Here is a 22,844-nt window from a genome sequence, read left to right as displayed (position 1 = left end):
TTCTGCATGAGCTGCAGTTTTCAAGTGCCTTTCAAAGACATGTCCAATACAGTAACCTAACCTGAGATAATCACAACATGGATAAATGTGGCAGGGTCATCCCTTTCCAAGGAAGACCACAACTGGTGCGCTGGCCAATGCTAGGGAAGGATGTCGTGAACATCAGTGGCTATTTGAGCATCCAAAGACAAGGCTTTATCTAAAAGCACCACTAACTTGCTCCTTCAGTGGAAGTGCAGTCCCATCCAGAATAGGTTAAACACTGTTTCTGTCATCTGGTAAACCATCTGCCAATGGTACCTCTGTCTTGTCTGTATTGAACTTCAGTTTGTTAGGCCTCATCCAATTCAGACACTCATTCGGTATATCCACTACCTCATCTGGACCTGATGAAAAAAATAAAGTGTTGAGTGTCATCCACTTACTAATGGCTCCTCACCCTAAATCTCCAGGCAACTTTACCCAGTAGATTCGTGTAGATGTTAAATAGCTCAGGGAAAAGAATAGAACCTTATAACACTCCATACCACATGAAGTACAGTAGAATTCCTCAAGTACCGTCTTCTAGAACCTGCCAACAAGGTAGGAGCACAACCACCAGAGTGTAATGCCCCCAGCTCTTATCCTGGACTCATGGCCCAGGAGGATACTATGCTGTGAAACACTGTTGAGATGTCCAGAAAAAGCAGCAGGGTCTGAACCCACCCCTTCATCAGTCTGTCTGCATAGGTTATCCACTAGTGATCAAGGCAGCTTCTGCATCAAAACCAGATTGAAAATGTCTGGAGTAGAGCCCTACTATCTGCTCAAGCACCTTGTCCAGAAAAGGGAGATTAACGACTGGCCAATAGTTGTTACAATCATCTGGCCCGAGGAAGTCTTCAAGAGTGGCCTGATCACCCACATTCTCGGTGAAACAATGTAGCTTCCCAGGCCCAACTGTTCATTTACAGTTCTAATTATATTTACTAGAAAGTAAGGCCATTTGAACTCAGTGGGACTTACTTCCAAGTAAGGATTTTTAGGATTGGGCTCTATATGAATTAAGTAGTAATAGTTTTATACTATGTAGATATTGGTATCATAGGTTGTGTATTACTCTTGTGTCAGTGAAGATTCAGTGAACAGCACAGGAAAGAAGGGCCCATGTTACACAAACAGCAGCTAGGGAGTGAGCAGCCCTTTGGAGTGAGCGCTACCTTCCCTTCTTTCATCCGCTGCTTTCCTCACCTCTGCTCAACAAGAAAGAGATGAGGGAGTCCAGAGTATGAGGGGGGAGAGAGATGAGGGAATTTGGCGAGTAGGCAAGAGAAGTCAGTAGACTTGTGAGAACCAAGCGAGGTTGGGCTTGCAAGGAGTGAACAGACAGAGCAGTGCTCCAGAATAAGCATTGCTTCCTGCAACTTGGACTCCTGACTCTCTGTTGTGCCAGTTCCTGAAAGAGGAAGACTGTGTGCACATGTGTGCGCTGCCTCAATCCCTACTTCCCCTTTCAGTTGAGGGCAGTGAAATTGTTGTTGCTATGGAAGGAGGATAGGAAGATCAGATAAGTGTGGCATGCTGCCAGTGTGTGTCAAAAGCAACAACTCCCATCTTCCCTTTTCATTAGTCAGCTCTATGAGGAGAAAGAAGAAATATGCCTTCCAACACGCAAAACCAATTAACTGCACTAAGTCAGAGCTTGCCAGTTCCTGCAGAACCTGTGTGGTGTAGTGAATGGACAAAAACTTGGGATACCTGGGCTCAAATCCCTGTTCAGGATTGCTCATCACAGGATCCCCACCCCATCATCACAGAATTCCTTCCTTCCAGAGCAGCAAGAATCTGAAGGGGAACGTATGCAGGAGGCAGGGAAATGGCAATAGGTTGATGGCTCATGGGAAAGAGAATCTGAAAGAGTAATAATTCACTTTCACAGGATGAATTCAGCAGGGCATTTCAAAATTTCTCCATATTCAGCCAGAACCCTTCCCCTAATGTTCCTTTGTCAGCAGTCCAGAAGTTTATTGTTGTTGTTTCATTATTGGTTTAAAACTTTCTTATTATTGTACTTGTTATTTTACTTAAATATGGAGAAATCTTTGCCTCAGTAAAAAAAATGTTTAAAAAGAACTGTGGCAGCAGAAAAGCAGAGGGTGATGAATAGGTGACAAAAGTAATTGGGCTTTCTCCCTCCCCCCCCCCTCTTTCTCCCATCCAGTGGGCTGCTAGGGGGCAGACATCACTCTTGCCGGAGGTCTGAGTGATATCTGCAGAGGGCTTTTGAATTTAGGATGAGGGCTGCAGGTTGCCTATCGCTATGCTAAACCTTGATTTAGTGCTACATGATTGATGCTGGATGAGCTGTGGCTCTCTCACTCCCTGTCCTCTCTCCTCTGCTAGCTTGACAGCAAGGAAATTGGAAGCATCCATTTCCATTTTTAGACTAATCACAGCTTATGTGTCTGAACCACACCAAACTGTGGTTAGTTACTATGGTTTATTGGAATAAGCCAAGATCAAACTCTGATTTCTGATCCTGACTTATTGCAATAAACCATATTTAAATAACCACATTTCCTGATTTGTATGCAATTACAAACTGTGGTTACTTTAAATCAGGAAGCGAATGTTTCTGATCTCCTACTTTGGTGTGCACTAGAAGAGGAAGTGCTTAAGCCTAAAGCTGGAGCAGGCTGGTTCATGTTGTACTACAGTGTAGTTTAGTGTTATGTCTGAACCAGGCTAGAGTTTTAAGGTTTACAGAATTATTTGAAGTACGCTGAAATGTTATGAAGTCATTCAACATTGATCAACTCAACAGTGTAACTAATAAAAGGCCTTCTAATAAGAAATGGGCATCTGATTGCTTGGTTGTGTGTGTAAGCAATCTGGATATCTTGAAACATAAATTATTTTATTTAGTTTGAGGAACTAAAACAATCCTTTCTTGCCTTAAGGGAGATTGATTAAGCAATCACTTTGTCTACATATGTGATGGAAGTCCCTTCAGGCAAGGAAGAATTGTTTTTCTTTCTCAGATTAAATAAAGGAGCTTATGTTTCAAGACATCCAGGTTAATTACGCACACACGCACGCACGCACAAGCAATTAAATGCCCATTTATTATTAGATGGCCTTTTATTATTTATTTATTTATTTATTTATTGCATTTATACCCCGCCTTTCTCCCTCTTGCAAGGAACTCAAGGCGGCTTACATTATCCTCCTCCTCACCGTTGTATCCTCACAACAACAACCCTGTGAGGTAGGTTGGGCTGAGAGTCTGTGACTGGCCCAAAGTCACCCAGTGAGCTTCCATGGCCAAGTGGGGACTAGAACCCGGATCTCCCGGCTCCCAGTCCGTCACTCTCACCACTACACTACACTGGCTTATTAGTTACAGTGGGGACTCCACCAGACATGTATCCAAAGTGATTGCTTAATTCTAAGCATGATGAACATATGAAGCTGCCTTAGTCAGACTGATAGTCCATCTAGCCCAGTTCTTGCGTATTCCAACTGGCAACAGCTCTCCAAGCCTAATGCAGAGTTCTTTCCCAGTCTTGCTGCCTTAGGCCCTTTTTAACTGGAAATTGAAACAGAGTCCTTTTGTATATACCCTTACCACTGAGCCAAAGCTCCTTCCAAACTTTTAGAACACTCATATTCGAGAAATGAAATATATGTAAATAGTTCATTTTGATCATTTGAAAATGGAAGGGACATTTCAGACATTTAAGTTATTCATCAGCAGCCATTACTGGTATAATTCAGTAGCTGCTCTAGTCTTGACTAGAAGCCTCCTTGGAAGTATTTGCAGTTGCAGAATAATACATTAGAGATTAGGAAGAAACCAAAATAGGGCTGATTTTATGATATCTTTTAAAAGTTTCTCTCACTTGTTCCCTTTTTTGGCAGAGAAATTTCTCCATGTCTGTAAATAGTGCTGCTGTCCTACGATTGATGGGACGAGGAGGAGGAACGGTGGTAGGGGCTCCTCGAGGTCGAAGTTCCTCTAGAGGTCGAGGTGAGATGTTTTGTGAACACAAAATACTATCATTTTACATTTTAGAGGAATTGAACTGCTTATCCCCGTGCAAAGATGTTGGGGGTTTATAATCTTCCATGATTTTCTCTCTTTGGAAGAATAAAAGTTACAAATAATAAATATAAGCCAAAAAGAGAGAGAACCTACCCCAAAGCACTGGTAAAAAAACACGTAGGAGAGTTATAGAGTTGGGTCCTAGTATCAGAGAAGATGAGGGCTGCAGTACTGAAAGGTAAATAAGAATGTTTCTGTATACACATACTTCCCAAGTTCTCTTTTACTAATGTTCAACCAGTATTCATAGCTTTAGTAATAGAAGATGAACTGAAGTGGCTTTTATGGTAGGATCTGAGATAAGAAATGTTATCCTAAAAAATAGGATAGGGGGATGGTGTATAAATAAGTAGAAGATATAAGCTATCTGCAGATGGCAAAGAAGGAGAAATGAGCAATTTCTGCCCCAGTAGCCAGGACAGTCATCTTAAACCTCCTCTGCAATATTGGGTCTCAAAATAAGCCAAGCTACAAAATTAATAGGACACTTGCCCAACAACCTACAAGAAACATGGCAAAAATAGTTCTATTCAGTTACCAGTCTGCACAGGACTGACTATGGAGACGCCTGTTCCTCGTGTTACTGCATGCTGCAGCATAGAAGGTAAGAATTGTTCTTGCTTTTGGGCATACATATATTCCTGAACTTGTGACTTAGTTTTATACTAGATAGAAATGTTTGCCATTGAATATAATTATTTAAATGATACCCTTATTGATGAAGGAGGGGTTTATAGCTTTCTATGGAAACATGCTTCTGTCATTTTTCACTGTTTTTTAGCAGTGACCCTCCTGAAAGAAATTGTTAGATGTGAAGAAGAAATAATATTCAGTAAAATTTAGCAGTGTTAACACTTAAATATCACATTGGTGGAAATCTTTGAGTTTTCAACCTTTGCAGGCATTCTTTTACTACTTTTGCCAAATACGAGCAATTTTGTTTTGTAGTATTTTAGTATGAAAAGTAAAATTTCCTAAGTGTGTGTATTTGATATTGAAATCTTTTTACAGTTGAGCAGTAGCTTGCAATTTAGTACCTGGTGTTGGCAGTGGACCATATACCCTGTGCTGCTCAGCACCATTGAGGTTGCTTACATTGTGGTAGAGTTGTAGATGATACTCCTGCACAGTTCGTACTACCACTTTAAGAGAAGTAACACAGTTGAGGTAGTGGGGGAAATGGGGACAACTTGAGAGCGATAAGGGTTGCATGGGTGGTTGCTGAGCAACTACACACATAATTATTTCGTGCTGTCTTTATTTAAATTAACTAATACCAAGCTCTGCTAGCAAAAACTTGACTAGGAAGTTGTTCCTTAGTATATAGTGGAATAATAAATGGTATACAAGGGAGATGGAGAAGAATAGGTCATTGCAATATTTAGGTTGTTGGTTTTACAATGTTTTGTTTTCTTTCATTGCCTTTTCTTTAATAATTATCATTTGAGATGACGGGACAGTTGGGGAAGAGGGGATGTAATATGGTGAACTTTTTAATAAAAATAAAATGGACAGTCATGATGGAACAAATACCAGGAGCGCTCTCAGAACCATCCCTGGGCCAACAACTGGCTCTCTGTGGGTTAAATTCCCCCCATCAACCAGCAGTTGCCTATCCCTTATGTTGGCCAACCTTAATCACTTGCCTGATAGCAGAGATAACAAGAAATTGCACACAGTCAAGTGAGCAGGCTGACAGAGAAGGGTCACAGTGCTCTCTACCTCCTCTGTACCAACCATAGAAACCAAGCAGGCTGCCAGAGGAGGGAAACCCATCTCCTCCTGTTCATAGTAATGCAGTGGGCTGCTGGAGAAGAGCCAGAGCTCCCTGCCAACTCCTTTTTTTTTTTTTTTTTGCAGGCTGGTAACTTTTGTGGGCTTATTTACAAGGCTGATGTAGTCTGTAAACCTGTGCTTTATGAAGAATGGATCAGATTGCAGTTTCTTATTTGCCTTCCTACAAACCTCCTTTGAATAAAAAAAATTCAGTTCAGTTTTGGCAAAGTGCAAGAATTACCTATTGTCATACTGATTCCAAAGGAAATTTATGAAGGTTATAAGATAATAATCCAATTTCGTCTTTCAGGCCGAGGCCGAGGAGAAAGTGGTTTCTACCAAAGAAGTTTTGATGATGTGGAGGGTGGATTTGGCCGAGGAGGGGGCAGAGAAATGCACAGATCACAGAGCTGGGAGGAAAGGTAATTTCAAAGGCGTATATGTTAAAATGGTTTACATCTGTTGTGGAGCTAATTGCCTGTGTTGGTAGAATCTTGGCTCTGCTTTAAAATTCATGCTTTTAGATGATCTTGTCACAGCTTGTATTTCGAGGCGTATATCTAAAACAACAAGCGAATGTGACCAGCAGGTTTTGAACCTGTGTATAGAACAGGTATATTGTATTTTATTGTGATTTGTTTTATGTAGTTTTATGTACATCACCCTGAGATGATGTACATTTCAAAGGCAGTTTGTGATATGGCATGGTTCAAAGAAAAAAAGTGAAATTACGTTGGGCTGGCACAGCCTCTTCAATGAGCTTAAGCAGCAATTTGGATCCTGGCCTAAAAGAACTAACTGTTTGCTAATGGGTTGAAATAAATTGATCCAAATAATATAAGGAAAAACAATTGAGATTTGTTAAGGAGAAATTCATCCTTCTTGATGCTTTTTCCCGAAATAGGTATATTTTTGCACCAGGCAAATATTAGTTAGTCAGGATTTCCTTTCATGCTGCTTATATTTTGATAACAACTTACTTTGGTATATCAGAAGAGTGCTCAGATTTTAAAATACATTTTTTTTAAAAAAAATCTTCCTTGTGCATTATTATGGACTAAATAGAGTGAATGTGTTAACAATAACAATTAATATTAAAAAACACTGTGTAGTGTGACTAAATACTGGATCATTAGGGCAATAAATAGTTGAAATGCATCAATAGTGCTCATGATTTTACAGGTCCAACTTCTGAGTGGTTTTTGTATCTGTTCTGATATGTAGATTTATATGTATTTACTGTCCAGAATGAAGTAAATTGAAGTAAATAACTAAAATAAATTAATAAAAGCACCTTATTTCAGTATGATGGACCTGTATTACTGAAGCAGTCTTCCTTCTAAATTTTGAACAATGAAGATTTTATCCTTTGAAATGTTTCTAAATGCATTTGTAAATTTGCTTTTTGTCTTTTTAGGGGGGACAGGCGGTTTGAAAAGCCAGGTCGAAAAGAACCAGGTATGCAGGTTGTTGTTGCTTTCCATAAAAAAGCTGCTTGGGTATAACAGTCTGTATTTTGTTACATGAATCTTAAATTATTAATGATGTATCTGAGGTATGTGTAGCAAAAAGTGTTTTTTTAAGTATATAAACTATACTTTAGAGAAATGAAATACAGCCTGGCCTACAGGAAATGAGAGGCAGTTTTTGGGAGGCTGACCAGATTAAAGTCTCAAACTATGTTTCTGAAGACAACCCATATTCAGTATATTCTGATTTTGAAATTGATCTTATTTATTTATTTGAAGTATTTTTATGCCACTCTTCAGCCAAAAAGGCTCCCAGAGCATCTTACATATAATCAATTAAACAAGACAGTCAGTCTTTTTAAGCTTGACTACTGAGATTTCTGGAATAGGTGCACTGTTAGTTTATTGATAGTTACATTATCATTATTTTAAAGTACAATCCTGAATTATTTCCTTTTTTTAGCAGCCTAAAAGCTTTTGTGTTCTTTTCTCATAATATGTACCTTCTTGAAAGCAGCAGACTTTTTTATGATCCAGTTTTGGCCCAGTTACATAGTGAATCCTACACCCATTAGAGCTGGTCATGCTACAAAGCAGCCATTGGACTGTCCTGGCACACAGCCATTTTTTAATCTGTAGCTAGGTAAATGGAAATAAAAATTACTTACCAAATTGTGTGCTAAAATTCATGCCAGCCAGCCATCAGATACTTTGCTGTGTGCAGTAAGCTGCCATGTGCATTGGATTAACCATACAACCAAAGCAAGTGTTGGGTTATGTCAAGTATCTCAGTCCTCCATGAAAGAGTTGTGCTTCTTGAATAAGTTGCTTTCAGTATAATTAGCGTAGGGCTTTTTTGGAATGTAACACAAGATTACATTTTTAAAGAATTTTCTAAGAGTCTGAATGGCTTTGTTGTGTTTTGTTCAGTTAGCACATTATCTCTCCTCTCACCCCCACCCCTAACTGCATATAACTTGTGACTTGGAATGGATCAGGTTGTCTGCTGCAAGATAACTGTGCAGTGTGCTCCCCATATGCATGTTGTATACGTTGCTGCTTCCTGGTATAATTTCTAATGTTCCAGTTCTCCCTCTGCCCCACCCGCCCCCCAAAACGGAATTTGGAGGAAATGTTTCTACCTCGCCCTTTCTGTACAGGGTTCTTTCTGTGAGTCCTTCTGTATTGGTGTATGCTTCCGGACGTCCCTCAGGATTTTGGTGAAGAGGCTTCTCAGGTAGTGGGGAGAAGAGCAAAGCCTTAGGTTTTTCTGAGGGATGTTGAAGGTGCCAATAGCAACTAAGCACCCACTCCTTCTGAAAGTCAATAGGATTTGAGTGCATAACTGCAGCTTGCCCTTCTCTATAAGGAGATTTTTTCCCGAACATAAACCCTGAGTTTTGTAACACTGCCAGATTTCTATGGCGATCAGTGCTTGAAAATGGTATAAATCATGTTTTAATGCCCTCTGAGTCGCCTTTAAAGCATCTAAATTATTTTGTTTGCTGTTCTATTTTTGTTTTATGACTTTGGCTTTCAGTCCTCCATAGCTTTAAATCTTTTGGTTTCCTGGAGGCACTTTTAGCATTTATACTATGTAGTTCTGAGTTAGTAGTTGAGAGTCTAAAATTATTTGTATTATTTGTATAATACAATTCAGTGCATACAATGCCTTTTCTAATTTTTCCTCACAACAATCCTGTAAGGCAGGCTAATCTTCTAAATTCTGACAGCCAAAGCCAACCCAATGGAGTTTGAAGGCTGACTAGGGATTTGAACCAGCATCTCCCATGTACAGACATAATAATCTATCCACTACACCACATATTATAATTAATCTTGAACTCCTGTTCTTTAAGTAACAACAGTGTGTTGAATAAATACCTGTTGCTATTGGCATATTTCCAGTATAGCCCTCAGTGCTAAAGTTGTCTAGCCCAGTTGTATATCTTGCAACATGTATTTTGCTTTAAATACATGTACCTTTCTGTTTCTGAATCTTTAGAATAGTAGGGAAAAACTGGTCTGTACAATACCTCAGATATCTACTTCTGGATTGCAAGAATAATTTGCCTCTGCAAATTGATACCTAAATAAAAAAAAAACTAAAGTAGCAAAAAACCAAATGTAATTTCACTGCACATACCTTTTCACATAGAAGGGGGTGAAAGCATGTCACATCCTGAGTGAACTATTCACATCTTGATTGAAATTTTGCATTAGTTTCATTGTACGTATTGGATATACTAAACAGTGGAAACATCCACTAAAATTCAAACAAATACTAGAGAAGTGGGATAGATCATAGGCGGGAATTTTGGCACATAGGTTAAAATTGTATGCTTTATGAGAGTGATAATGCTGTAAAAGGGAACGACATCTTTAAAGTGACCATGATTGACAAAGAATAAAGTGAGTACAAATAAAATTTAATGTATATTAATCCAAAGTGGTGATTGCTATTGCTATTTGGTCTCTGCATTGGGCTAAGCCATTATTACAGTACACTGTGAGTGAAAAGATTAAAGACTCAGCAAAGATAAGGGAATAAATATTTCCAAAACCCTGTAAGAGAACACAAGGGTCTAGTGCTATAGTGTGGCTATGTTCCAGATATAAGCTATTTCTAACCCATAGGTTGTCATGACTCCCTACTCTCTTATGTTCAGTTCCAAAAGGCACTTCCTCCCATCCAAGTATATGCTGACTACTCTAGTAGTGGCTCACATAGAACATCAACATTAGTAACATAAGTAAAATTCTGGTTGTTTTAGTTGCCTTAAGACCTTTTAGCAGCTGTGAGTTGGCAGTCGACACCATTGTGACCAGCTGATTTTCCAGAACCCCACCATATTCTCAGCTGACCACAGCATACAAATCTTATCTGTTAGGTACATAACCATAGATTTGGGGAAGTGAGAGATGGTTTCTTAGAAAATACTCTGTGATTTGGTAACAAAACTCAATATCAACACTAGTATATACATATAAATACGTTTATCCAAGTTCAAGAGCTAAAGGTCAGGCTGTTCATAACTACAAGTCAGTATCTAAATGGCCATTTGAAAATAAAAATATTGATACCCATGCCATGTATTCTGGGAAGAGCCTTTAAATTATCCTTTAACATAAAAGTAGTTTGTGGTTTTGATTATACTCTAGTTTTTCTTGGTTTTGAATACAGAGTAGTTCTTCATCTCTCTAGATGAAACAGTGTTGAGAAGCCATAAAGGTGGCCCTTTGGGCCATTTTAAAAACTCTTGTTCATTTTAATTTTTTTTTTTTTAAGAACCACCACCAGTTCTGGTAATCTGTTCTGGTAATAATCATGATTCATACTTGGCATACATACAGAGCCTAAGTTCAAAGTTTCATAATTAGATTTTGTTTCTACAATTATTTTATAGAGTCCAATGTTGTTTGTTTATCTCTGTATTGTATGAACTGAGTAGTTATTTTGCAGAGAAGCTGCAATAAATGCAGGAAGCAGTGGATCTTTCTGATGACAATATTCAGGTTTTGACTTGCAACAAGGCAGATACATGAGGTGTTGATTATCCTTGACAGCATAATTATGAATAGAGATTGATAGATTCCTGATGCATGTTTCTAAGTATGAAAATAAGTCCCGATACAGAATATTAGTCTAATACATGTAAAGATTCTTGTCATACACTTTCATCAGAAAACTGCCTAAGGATGTTGAACTTGTTCTTAGCTGCTGGAACAAAAAGCTTCAGCAAATGCTTGTGATTTTCCTTAATAAACAAGCACAGCAGGATTGCAATTTCATTGCCACAGAAAATACTAGCAACATTCTTCATAGCATGTTTAGACATCAGCATATTCTGTTATTACCGTAAAGCAAGAGAGGGCTGATTCAATGAATCTGAGGGATCTTGGGCTTTTCAAGCGAAAATTCTTTTTAGTTGACACAATTTACTATAGTTTTGTCCATTTTGCCACAGTATTTACCCTCATATCATTTAGTTAGACTTTTGACGAGCTGTCCAAGTCTAAGAGTCTCTTGTTTCAGGGTCAGTGCAGTTTTAAACATAGTCTAGTGAATTCAGCAGGTAGCACTTCTGTTTTCCCAGAATTTGTGCAGTGGTTCTTGTCCCTGACTCTGTTTTTGTGCAGTTAATCCAGTGATTCATCCAGTTACATGGATATTATGCTCTTTATTCTGCACACTGTTCTGAAGTCAAAGGTATTAGAGAACAGCATCAAAAAAGCATATGAAAATGGGGAGGAAAATTAAGACATTGACATGATAGTCTAATCCAATTCTTTAAAAAAAAAGAGTGACTCCACATTCAAAGTCTATTCAGTCAGACGAGTCTCGCAGATCTGGAAGCTATCAATGTGCTGTCCATTGATGCGGATCTCCATGTCAGTCCTCTTTGAACTTTTGGAGTCTGCTGCTGGAAGTTCTGGGATTGTCTTGTCAAAATTGTCCATCTTGATCTGATATTCCCCTTTGGCACCTCGAACCAACATGGAGGCAAAATGGTGATGTAATATGATCTCTGATGGGAGATATGATGTCCTCCTCTGGCACGTTTCTCCTGTGCCCTCTTGTGTGGCTGAAAGGAAAACTACTAGCTCAAAATGATGATGAGCCTCTCTTTGTAAGAGAATGGCCAGAGGGCTTGATGGAGTTATAGAATGGTAATAGGTCAAGGGAAAAATAAAGAATGGGCACTCTTCAGAAGTGATGCTGTCCAGATGGAAATCCACACTAGTTTGGTGTAACTGACCATTTTCCTGTTCTTCATAAAGAACTGCAGAAATTCGAACACTGGTGAGTGGGCTTGGGCGAGTATTGGCCACTTGGAACATTAAGTATGGCTTTCCTTCTCTGTGTGTCACTACCGCAGAATAAGTAAACCGGATGGAGAGAGCTCTGTTCTTTGGACGGGCAATTTTTGCTACAAATGCACCTAAATAAAAAGAGAATTTAAATATAGATCATGCATGTAAGTGTGATTTCCTGGTGCCATTTATAGTAGATGGAAACCAAGCACAATTAAAGAAGTGGCTCCATATTAGGATCACAATCCTATTGTTAGCATTCAGACCCATCACATTAATTATCTGAACCACAAAATACTGTTTATGGTCAATTTTTTTTAAAAAAAATCAGTTGTTGATTTAAAATATTTGCTACTATTTCCATTAACTTTAATACTGACATTTGTTTTGAGGAGCATAAGGCCTGCATTCTCTGCTCTGAAATTTAGCATTTCAACCTAATGCTGTTCTATGCCATCTCTGAGAAGGTTTATTTTTTAATGAACTTCATTTTGTTATGTAGTAAAATAAAATTATAATGATATAAAACTTTATTTTTTCTGTTTATTAGCCCTTGTAAAATGATTATAAATAAAACATACCAGGGTTCTAAAGCCCTCCAATATTTATTGATACCTTGTCAGTGAAACAAGCCTTAGGCTGCAGTCCTAAGCATATTTATAGGGAAATGTCCCATTCAACTAAGTAGGGCTTACTTTCCAGGTAAAGCTGCTTAGAATCATATTGCTAATTTTCAATCATTTGTGTATGTGGGCACATCTTTAGAAATTTGTACAAAGATCTAAGACTGCTAATTGTACACATTGAAATAACATAGGAACGAAAACTAAAACACTTATTTGGGAAGAACTGAATCATCACACATCAGCTGTGCCATACACACAATGAGATATTTAGTACAAATCTTTGTTATTCATCTCATTCTGTAAAAATGGAAATACATCCTTGTCAAGGTGTTCTGAAAATAACTATATTTTTCAGAATGTTCAGATCGGCATAACCCTATCTTTGCTCCCCTTCTCTAATTTCTTGACACAGTTTTTATCTGAACCATACCATTTAAAGTACTTATGAGATAAGATCTAATTACCTGTGATGAAGGCCTCCAGCATCAGACCCAGTACCATTTGTATAGCAAGTAGAGCAATTGCACTTGGACAGTCTCCACTTGGGAACATTGTGCCGTAACCAATAGTGAGCTGTGTCTCCAGTGAAAAGGAAAAAGCAGCTGTAAAACTAGTGATGTACTTTACACAAATTGTATGGTTTTCAGGCGGGGAATCATGATCAATCTCCAGATCTCCATTCATTTCAGCTAGTAGATACCAGAGCACTGCAAAGACAAGCCAGTGGAGGACAAAGGAAGCAGAAAATACCAGCATCATCCATCTCCAGCGCATATCCATTAGGATTCCCCAAGCATCTTTTAGATATGCAAGGCCTTTCCCTTGGGCACCGTCCATCTGGAGTGTGCTGTGCCCATCTTTAGTGACCATTCTTGGGTACCGTTGGGCCAGGAGAGGAGCACTAGGTTTGGTGTTGTTGCCTTCTGTCACTTCCGTCCTCATCTTCTGAAAATGAAAAGTAAAATACTGTTGGATGCTTGTTTATTTGTAGTACAGATGATGATCAGATATTCTGACACACTGGCAGTGGACCAGATGCCACCTGCAGCTAGCCAAGGGAGTCTTAAAATATGCAGTTCTGAGGAAGTTAACTTTGGAGAGCCCATTTTATGACTGCTTTCATGGTACAATAACAATTACCTAAAAGAACCCTAAATGTCAGATGACTTTTTCAGACTTGTATATAATTTAGAAATGTAAGCCAAATGTTTGTATTTTAATTTATCAGTTTACTTCTAAGTCTAATGGTTTATTAAAAGGAGTATTGCAAATTGAATTTTATGGAACTCAGAAGTTTTTTGGATTTTTTTTACTTTAACAGACATGTGTTTAATATTTAAGCAAAGCACTCCATCAGAGCTATTACGAATATTATAAATGCTGTTCTGTATATAATTCCTTTGGTGGCAATCTCAAAACTGTCACATCACACTTATTTCGTGAAATTCTCCTCCTTATAAACTTTTGTGGGGGTTTCTACCTTAATTTTTACTGCTACCAACCATGATATTTTATTGTCTAGAATTGTGGTACCTGGGATATAGCCTCTTCTGCTGAACATACTCAGGCCACTGCTGATGTAAAGCTGCATTAAAAAGGGGATAGAGAATAATACGGAAAATATTATGCAATTATATAAACTGCAAGGACGTCCTGAGGAAAAAAATCTGACTTGATACCAAATTTGCTAAAGGGACAGCTGGAGTGAGTGCAGTTTCTTTTATACCCTGTTTTTCATATCTAGTTTGTAATGATGGAGCCTGGTTTTCACAACACCTTATGGGAGCTGTAAGTATTGAATATATCCCCCTCCCCCCCCAAATCAAGCCTCTGTTTTTACGAGCTGTTCTGTAGCACAAGAAAGCTCACAATTTTAAAAGTAGCAAACATAATAAACAAAATCAGATAACCAATCATGGTATCTCACTGTCTGCTAGGAACCCATTGAAATGAACAACATATGATAACTGAAATTGGTCTACTGCTAAATGATATTGCCACAGGGGCAACAAACACTGCATGACCTAATAACGGATGGTAACATTGAGACTATGTTTGGTTTGCCAGGATTGTATGTACAAATTGAGTACAAATACTCAAGACAGCAGTATTACTTTGCAGCGAAAGTGCAAGTCTTTCTTCACCTCACCTCATGCAGATATATGACCTTTTCCTTTTAACAATATATATTTAATGTTTGCTTTCTTGTATATTCCTCTGCACTCCTAGACCAATTCAGGAATACACATCCATTGTTGGAACACACATCCATCCACCTATCCATCCATCTCTCTCTGTTTCTCTCTGTTTTATTAAAGGCCAGAATAGTTTTATTGTGTGCTTGGGCTATACACTGTCTGTGTAATATTGAAGCACTTGTTTATAGTTTTGAACTTGGAGATCATCCTACAGCCATTAAAAGGTGAATGGCAGACTTTGTGTGTGACAGCTGTAAATGATTACATTTTAATCTGATACATGCTTACTCCAGGCATAAGTATGAATGTGAACATGATGTAAATATATTAGCAAATCTGTAGGATTGTTTCCTCAGACGTGCAATATATAAATAAATACGAAAATCATCCCTGGGCCATTCATCAAGAGGAATTGCACTATCTAGAATCAGTTCCTTTAAAGGGTGGAGTAGAGTACAATGGTTGTGTAGAACATCTATAACTGTTCAGATGCTGATCTGTACCACTCACTTGGACATTCTTCTATACACCACAGTGTACTCATCTAAAGCCTATATGCATAGAACCACCACCCTCTTAACAAAAACATTTGTCTTTGTGTTCATTACATTTGTGGCAAAGAATGGTTAAGCATTCTTGCTGAAGTCTCATGCTTTGGAAGATGTGTCCATAAACACCAGTGTTTTATAGTTGGAAGCATTGGAGAACATGAGCATGGCCAGTTCAAAGATCTGATGGGACAATGAAGAATAATAGTAGTAATACTTAGCCTTTATGTAGCGCTTTAGATTGTTCAAAGTGCTTGACATACATTATCTCAGTCATCTTTGCAACAGCCCTATAAAATAGGTCAGTATTATTATTTCCATATTGCAGGTAGGGGGCCGAGGCAAGATTTGTGGGCTCCCTGATTCATAGCTCAGTCTCTGACATTACAGTATACTAGCTCTATGCAAATGGGGCAAATTGTAGGTGGTACCTCAATTTCATTCCAGTGTAATATGAGCTCTCCCATTTAAAGGAAGCTCACTACAGTTTGGGAAAGGTAGGTGTTTACTCAGCGGCACCCAGTCGCATGAGTTCTTAGAACAAAATGGTTGTTTTTAAAGTTGATATGAAGTCTGAAAAATATTCAGTGAGTTGGTAAGCATGCTTTCTTAATCATGAAGGTTTTGGTGGAAATAAAGCATAAGAACTAGCTCTTCCTCTAAGGTCTGTATCTCGCTAAAAGTATCTAGTTAATGCTACTGTGGCTTGGCTGTTATGCTGACTATAGAGGTTGCTTCTGTAGTTGCAGTAGCTAGAGCTGACTGAAGTATTTCTTTTGAACTGCTAATGTATGGCAAATAATTGTAATGTCACTTATGAAATTCATCAGCTATATTTTAAAGAAGACTGAACATGAATTTGTCAGAGGTGGAGCATCTCGTTGCAAGAGAAAAATAAAGCAAAACCTAGGAAAAAAATCAATTTTGAAATTGAAGTGAGCCAGCGAAAGGTGATGTTAAATGTGCAAGGGTTTTTTTTAATTACAAATGCACTATGGGTTTGATCCAGTCCACTGCAGGTGTAGTTGTCAGGAGTGTTTCTGAGTGCAGGAGTGGGAAAATAGTTCAGATTCTGAAGAAGAACCGCCAGACATGGGGGAGGTATGTTCCCAGGCTAGTCCAGACATGGTTAGGCAGGCTCCTCAGGTTTCAAAGGTCCAGCTGCAGGAGGAGGGTCCCTCTTCACCCCCCCCCCCCATGAGAGATAGCGAACAGGGAGAGGCGGGGTTTGGGGAATCTGAATTAATAGATGCCAGGTGCAGACGCAAAGAGGGAGAAGGCTGGGGTGGAACTCAGACGGTCTACCCGATTGGCCTTGCGTGAACAGCTGTGCCTAGAGATCTCACAAGAGACAGAGAGAGACCTCCCCCCTTAAGTTAGGCTAGTGAGACTGCTTTCCTTTCAAACGGGCGCCTCCTAGTTAACTTTTGAACCCCCTGAAGGCATTTCCTTGTAGACTGAGATTCACTGAGAATTTGCATCTGTATGACCCTTTGAAGAAATTGATTAAAAGCCATAGATTGAAGCCTATTGTCTGTGTTTGATTTAGTGTTTGAAGTTCATGGGGGCAAAAGGAATCCTGACAGTATTGTCCAGAGAGATCACCATAGGACAGAAGTGAGCAATTTGTGGTGCTCCAGAAGTTGTTGGACTGCAACTTCCATCATTCTTCACCACTGGCTATGCAGACTGGGGCTGATGGGAGTTGCAGTGCAACAATATCTGGAGGGCAACAAGTCGTCCACCCCTACATACGCTCCAAGATTATATTCCTTAATCGCTAGAGGGGATGGCATAGATGAAGATATGGCAGGTGCATGCATCGTTAATTCCATGTAACAGCCTGTGAGCTGTTTGCACACAAGTGCCCATCTACAGGCCTGGTGATGGGGACAGGAAGGGAGAAACAGCATAATTGGGCCCACTCTAAATGTTCTAGCATAGTTCGTAGTCTTGATATTAAAACCTTACAGTATATATAATTAACTGCAGAGGGAAGAAAAGTAAACTAAAATCGTGATATTCTGCCTGTTCTCTGTTCATGGATATCCATTCATGTGATGAGTTCAGAACTGAGCTACGAGTTCTACCATGTTCTTGTGATCAACTATATGTGATGCATACCAATTTGCCTTAGTGTGGCTGGATTTTCAGTGCACTGGCTAAGTGGGAGAGGGGTGGGCAGGGATGAGCAACTTCTCCTGTGCCCTGAGAATTACCTTATGAGAGGATTAGAACAAGAAATGTATGTACCAGTACACCTACATAGACAAGATAAACCCTTGGCTTGTAACTCATTCAATATTTCCTTTTTTACTAATGGTTCCTAGGGTCCAGTCTTATAGAAAAGGAGCAAGAAAGGGGCTCTGCTGTCTATTCTGCAACTTTGTTTTTTAATACATTAGAAAACCCCACATGATAGCCCAGTCTTCCCCAATCTGGCACCCTCCAGATGTTTTGGGCTACAACTAGCATCAGACCCTGCCAACAAGCCCAGTGGTCAGGAATGATGGGTGCCAGGTTGGGGAAGCTTACTTTAGCCAGTCTCCACAGAGAAGATACTCCAATCCCCAAACATTTTGATTGCCCTTTTCTGCACCTTTTCCAATTCTATTATATATTTTTGAGATGGGGTGATGAGAACTCTATATAGTATTTCAAATTTGTATGCAATGTAGATTTATGAAAGGTTGTTATGATACTAGCCATTTTATTTTCAATCCCTTTCCAAATAATCCCTAACATGGAATTTTCCTTTTTTGTCCCTGAAACATGATTGGTATTTTCATTGAACTGTCCACCACAGTGTCAGATTTTTTTTCCTGGAATGGGATTGTTTGCCCCAGTGTGCATTACTTTACACTTATTTACATTGAATGTAATTTTCCATTTTGTTGTTCATTCAGTTTTGAAAGACTTCACAATTTACTTGGATTTTCATCATCCTGAATAACTGGGTATCATCTACCTCTCTGCTCAAACCTGACTCTACATAATGTATGAATAAATTAAATTATACCACTCTCAGTACAGATTCTTAGGGCACCCTGTTGCTTCCTTCTTTACTTTGTGAAAACTATCCATTTTTTCTACCCTTTACCTACTGTTCATTAACAATTTATCCTATAGCTGCTAAGGTTATTCAGGAGACTTTGATGAGGGGCTTTGTCAAAAGCTATTTGAAAGTCCATGTTTACAATGTCTACTGAATATTTGTAGTTCTGGAGATAGAACTCTGTGTTAAGAAAATGTACAGCTGTACATTTTCTGAATGCAGAGGTTGAAACCTGGGGAAGACAGAATTCCACCATCTGTCTCAAGAACTACAAATGTATTGGCAACAACATCAGATGGGGAGAATTTCATAATGTGCATACTACAGTTTTGTGAAACATATCTTTCTTAACATGAAATTATGCTTTCCTGGCACATAATACTAACATCCCATTTGATTTATCAGAATTTATTTTTGATTTCTCCTAATTGATAGTCATTGTAACAGTGGCACCTTTAGTCTATTCCTAAATTAGGATACTTAACAAATTTATAGGTGTTTAGTTTAGCATTGACATCATCCCATGTCAGACTATCACATTAGTACCTCATCTGCAGCAATGAATAATGTATTTCTCTAGAAAATATTGTCAGTGAAGAAAATTATTCCTAAACTACTGGTGGACTTCAGAGTGATTCTCCCTATAGCTGTACTTAGACAGTAGTTAATGTAAAGGCTTTGGAGTAGAAGTCCATTGCAGAGGTTTAAAGGTATAGAGTATGACATTTAGTGTTTTGTTTTGTTTTTAGATAGCTTGCTGCACTACTCTAAACACATTATAATGTATTAACTTATTTCTAGGCTACCTTTCAAAGTAGAAGCCTTCCCAAGGAGCTGACAACATTAAAATGCATATAATTAAAAGAAAATACAATAATAAGGCAGCAAACATTTATAAAACAACAGACACCAGCAGTGAAACATTACTAATGACCTACAACATAATTGCAGTTACAGTGCAGAACAATCCAGTAAAACATAATCGGGAAGTACAGAGTAAACAAATAGCCCCTTCAGGGCTTTCCTAAAAGTCTGCAATGATGGCGCCTAGCAGAGCCCCAATGGCAACCTATTCCAAAGGTGTGGGGCCACTGCAGAAAAGGCCCTGTTTTGTGTACTTGCCCACCTAACTGCCCTCAAAGGTGGCCAACTGAGAAGGGCCTCTGTTGCTTATTTTAAATAAGGGGCAGGCTGATATGGGTGAAGGCTGTTCTTCAAGTAATTTGGCCTCAAACCATTTTAACGCTTTAAAAATAAAAACCAGCACTTTCAATTGGGTTTGGAAATGCACTGGTAACCAGTGCAGCTTGTAGTTGCAATGGTGTCTTGTGCTGCTTTTGTTAGAGACATATGGTTAGCCATTTGCCTAGAGTAAGTAATATTTGTCCCAAGGGGCACTGCCCCATCCCACTGCCACTCACCCTCCACCACTGATGTCAACCAGCTCCTGCAGAACCTTAGGCAAAAGAGGTGAGATAGGTATACCTAGATATAAATAACTGAGGCATGTTATGCCTCAGATAGGTTGGCCACTGCCTGAAGAAACTGATACAAGCAACGGAATTCAGGTACAAGGCCTATGAGTTTAAAATGCAAATGGAATACAGTTAGTAGAATCAATGAAATATAAATAATGTCTCTTTCATTGCCTTTACACTTTCACATTTCCTGAGGTTTTTGCATTGAATAGACCATTATGAAAATTGGTAAGGTGAAATAGAAGAACATGCATCGGTTTAGAAGACAAATTTGCTTAAGAATAAGTACTCATTTTTGTATTATGGTAACAGGAAAAATGCAGGGTCTGTGGACCCTGACACAAGAAGACTGATTAACAACATAATCTTAAGATTCACTATACTAGTGCACATATGCTTAGGGTAGGTCTTACTAACAGCTACACAAATGCAGCGTTGCAAATCATGATAGTATAGCTAACATTGCACCAACCTTCTGTCAGCTTTACTGGCATATATAGCAATTCAGATATTAGGCTTGCATGGCAGAGACTCCTTACCAAATGTTTGAAGCTTATTTTTCGTGGAGGCTTAAAAATGTTCCCCAGAAAATGTTACTGTGTGTGAAATATCCTAATTCTGCATAACATGCATTTGTCTCCTTCAGATGAATTTGTATCTCCCAGGTACAGGAGGTTAAGTTGCTTTATATAAACAAGAAATGCTGATATAGTTAAAGATCAGAGGCAACTAAAACATTGACATTGCTTAGGATTTACAGATGCTTGGCACAGGATGACAAGGAAAAGTTCTGAACACCTCTTGTTCTAAAAGTTCATTTGAATAGTGAATAAACAATTAGATTCAAATTTTGCATCATTTCTTCAATGCTGAATTTGTATCCAAGAGAGAAAAGGTGGTTCTGCAGTAAGCCAAAAAAACTCTCATCTGTACAACAGAATCACTCAAATTATTATCTTGATGGTTAAAAATAAGAGAAATTGCAATAACCCAGTGAAATTTTATTTACGCTGCAGTACAGATTGTTAATTTCTTACCATTTGTCTATCATTCATGCTAAATTGAAATTCAAGTAACAATGTAATATTTTAGAGATAAAGATGAGGGATTGGCATGGCCTGGAATGTTGTTATTTAAAATCCTGTCATATTTTAATGACAGATTTGTTCTTTGTTCTTGAAAAAAACATGCCAGTATTAAATAGAGTATTAAGTACACAAATCATACAATTATTTAATAACTGTACACTTTTACATCCAATAGTAAAGTAAAATTCTCATAATCTTTAAGGCTACTTAGGCAGTTAAGTTAATTTGAATGGTAATTCAAATCTGACTAATCACAGGATAGTTCGATTTTAATTAAATGCCCCTTTGGAATGCACAGCTAAGATCTGCTTCATACTATAAAAGCCAGGGAGCTATGTAATATGCTAACGTTACTCTCAGTGATCTCCTGCACAGATGTGTTTTTTTCTTGGGCTTGGGCTCTGGAAGTTGTCATTGGGCAACATTAGTTTTTTAAAAAAATCTTCTTTGAGAAACTCTTGAAATATTTGAAGTTGGCATTTCAATAGATATTTTTCAAAGCCAGTCTGTCTGCATCCTCTAAGAATTCACTTTTCTTCTAGAAAAACAAATACACAACTGAAAATACTAGTGCAGGTAGTTATGCCCTGTTAGCATCATGTACTTACCAGTGTTTCTGTAGCTTTTATCTATCTGGCGGGGAAAGGGAGGAAGGTGGATGTCTTGGATATGGAAAGCGCACCAAACTATCTTGTATCTGTGTACAGTGATCCCAGTGCAATGAAGAAAAAACCCTTTTGACAACTAGTTTAGAAGGATGTTTGTTCAAAATGGGCTTACAGGTCTCATTCCACAGTTTATAATGTGTGGGGGGGTTGGTTTTCATATGAAGCTGATGTGATTGGTCATTTGGTCTGCAGGGGGGCCAATTAGCTGTGGTCATGTGGAAAAGAATGCTGATTTGTTAGAGCTTTCTTTACCCAACACATACCTAGCAGCTGTGGAGAAATCTACAAAAACTTACTTGGAGAAAGGGGTGCATTTTTGCTCTTAATCAGGATGGGGTTTTAAGGTTTGCATAATCTTACTTAAGGTTTTACTTGGAGGTTCAAAGGAATGCAGTTCCTCAGAATTGTTTTCCATTCAGCTTTTGTTGTGGTAGCTGTTTGAAGTTCATACTTTCAGAGATATTTTCTTCTAACCAAAGTCAGGCAGGTTGAGGTGAAGGTGTGCTTTCTGTTTCACTTTCCTCTTAAGAATTGTTTTTATAGCCATATCTTCAGATTGGCAAACCACACCACTTGCAGGGGCTATCAACTAATATCTATCAAGTTTGCTAGGTAGTTTTAAAGAATTTGCAGCATAACTATAGGTGCAAGGCCTCTATCTCTAATGGATCTTTATTTTTCCTCTCCTGTTAAGTCAGCATTGTTCATAGGCTTGTCTTTAAATTGGGGGAAGTAATATTACCTATTGGATAAGTATTGCTAGGATGGAACATACGGTTATGATAAAAATGTGCCACAGATTTGCAGCGAGTAAATCTATGATCTTCAGAACATATGCTGTGTGGAATTAGTTGTTATACTTAAAATTGACTAGTAAAGATAATAGCTGAAATGAGGCCTATAATGTCCATCTTCCAGAACCTCTTGCATGATCTGTGAGGGTAGCTTTGTAATGCAGTTCAGCATTTCACATTTTTCCTCAGCTGCTGATGTGAGGACTTTGATCGAACGTCAGACCTAAGAGGATCTGAGAAACAAA

The 22,844-nt window shown here is 38.5% G+C and overlaps 2 protein-coding genes across 14 annotated transcripts in view; one reads left to right on the top strand and one right to left on the bottom strand.

The window, feature by feature from the left end:
- The window catches only part of GIGYF2 (GRB10 interacting GYF protein 2), an 88,687-nt gene that overhangs the window by 34,041 nt on the left and 31,802 nt on the right, over window positions 1-22,844 (top strand). For all 13 annotated transcript variants that reach the window (XM_084846804.1, XM_084846794.1, XM_084846803.1 and 10 more), the window contains exons 5-7: window positions 3,901-4,009; window positions 6,171-6,282; window positions 7,278-7,318. In XM_084846804.1, the coding sequence (XP_084702930.1) occupies window positions 3,901-4,009; window positions 6,171-6,282; window positions 7,278-7,318 (262 nt within the window). The remainder of the gene's footprint in view (window positions 1-3,900; window positions 4,010-6,170; window positions 6,283-7,277; window positions 7,319-22,844) is intronic.
- KCNJ13 (potassium inwardly rectifying channel subfamily J member 13) lies at window positions 10,799-13,712 on the bottom strand. The gene is made up of 2 exons (XM_084846808.1): window positions 13,235-13,712; window positions 10,799-12,272 (listed from the first exon to the last, which is right to left on the bottom strand). Exons 1-2 carry the CDS (start codon window positions 13,710-13,712, stop codon window positions 11,653-11,655), a joined length of 1,098 nt encoding a protein of 365 aa, XP_084702934.1. The 3' UTR covers window positions 10,799-11,652.

Source organism: Heloderma suspectum, chromosome 3, assembly GCF_057233095.1.
Source record: "Heloderma suspectum isolate Gila_16-S chromosome 3, 16-S_ref, whole genome shotgun sequence".
Lineage (NCBI taxonomy): Eukaryota > Metazoa > Chordata > Lepidosauria > Squamata > Helodermatidae > Heloderma > Heloderma suspectum.
The sequence above is the reverse complement of the archived record's forward strand: the minus strand, read 5'-3'. Positions and strand labels throughout refer to the sequence as shown.

What these genes read in the sequence shown, in the direction of transcription:
- KCNJ13 (XM_084846808.1), bottom strand. Translation starts at nt 13,712, where the DNA reads ATGAGGACGGAAGTGACAGAAGGCAACAACACCAAACCTAGTGCTCCT. An exon ending in GCTGGAGGCCTTCATCACAG is followed by an intron (nt 12,273 to 13,234) that starts GTAATTAGATCT and finishes CTTTTTATTTAG; the next exon opens with GTGCATTTGTAGCAAAAATT.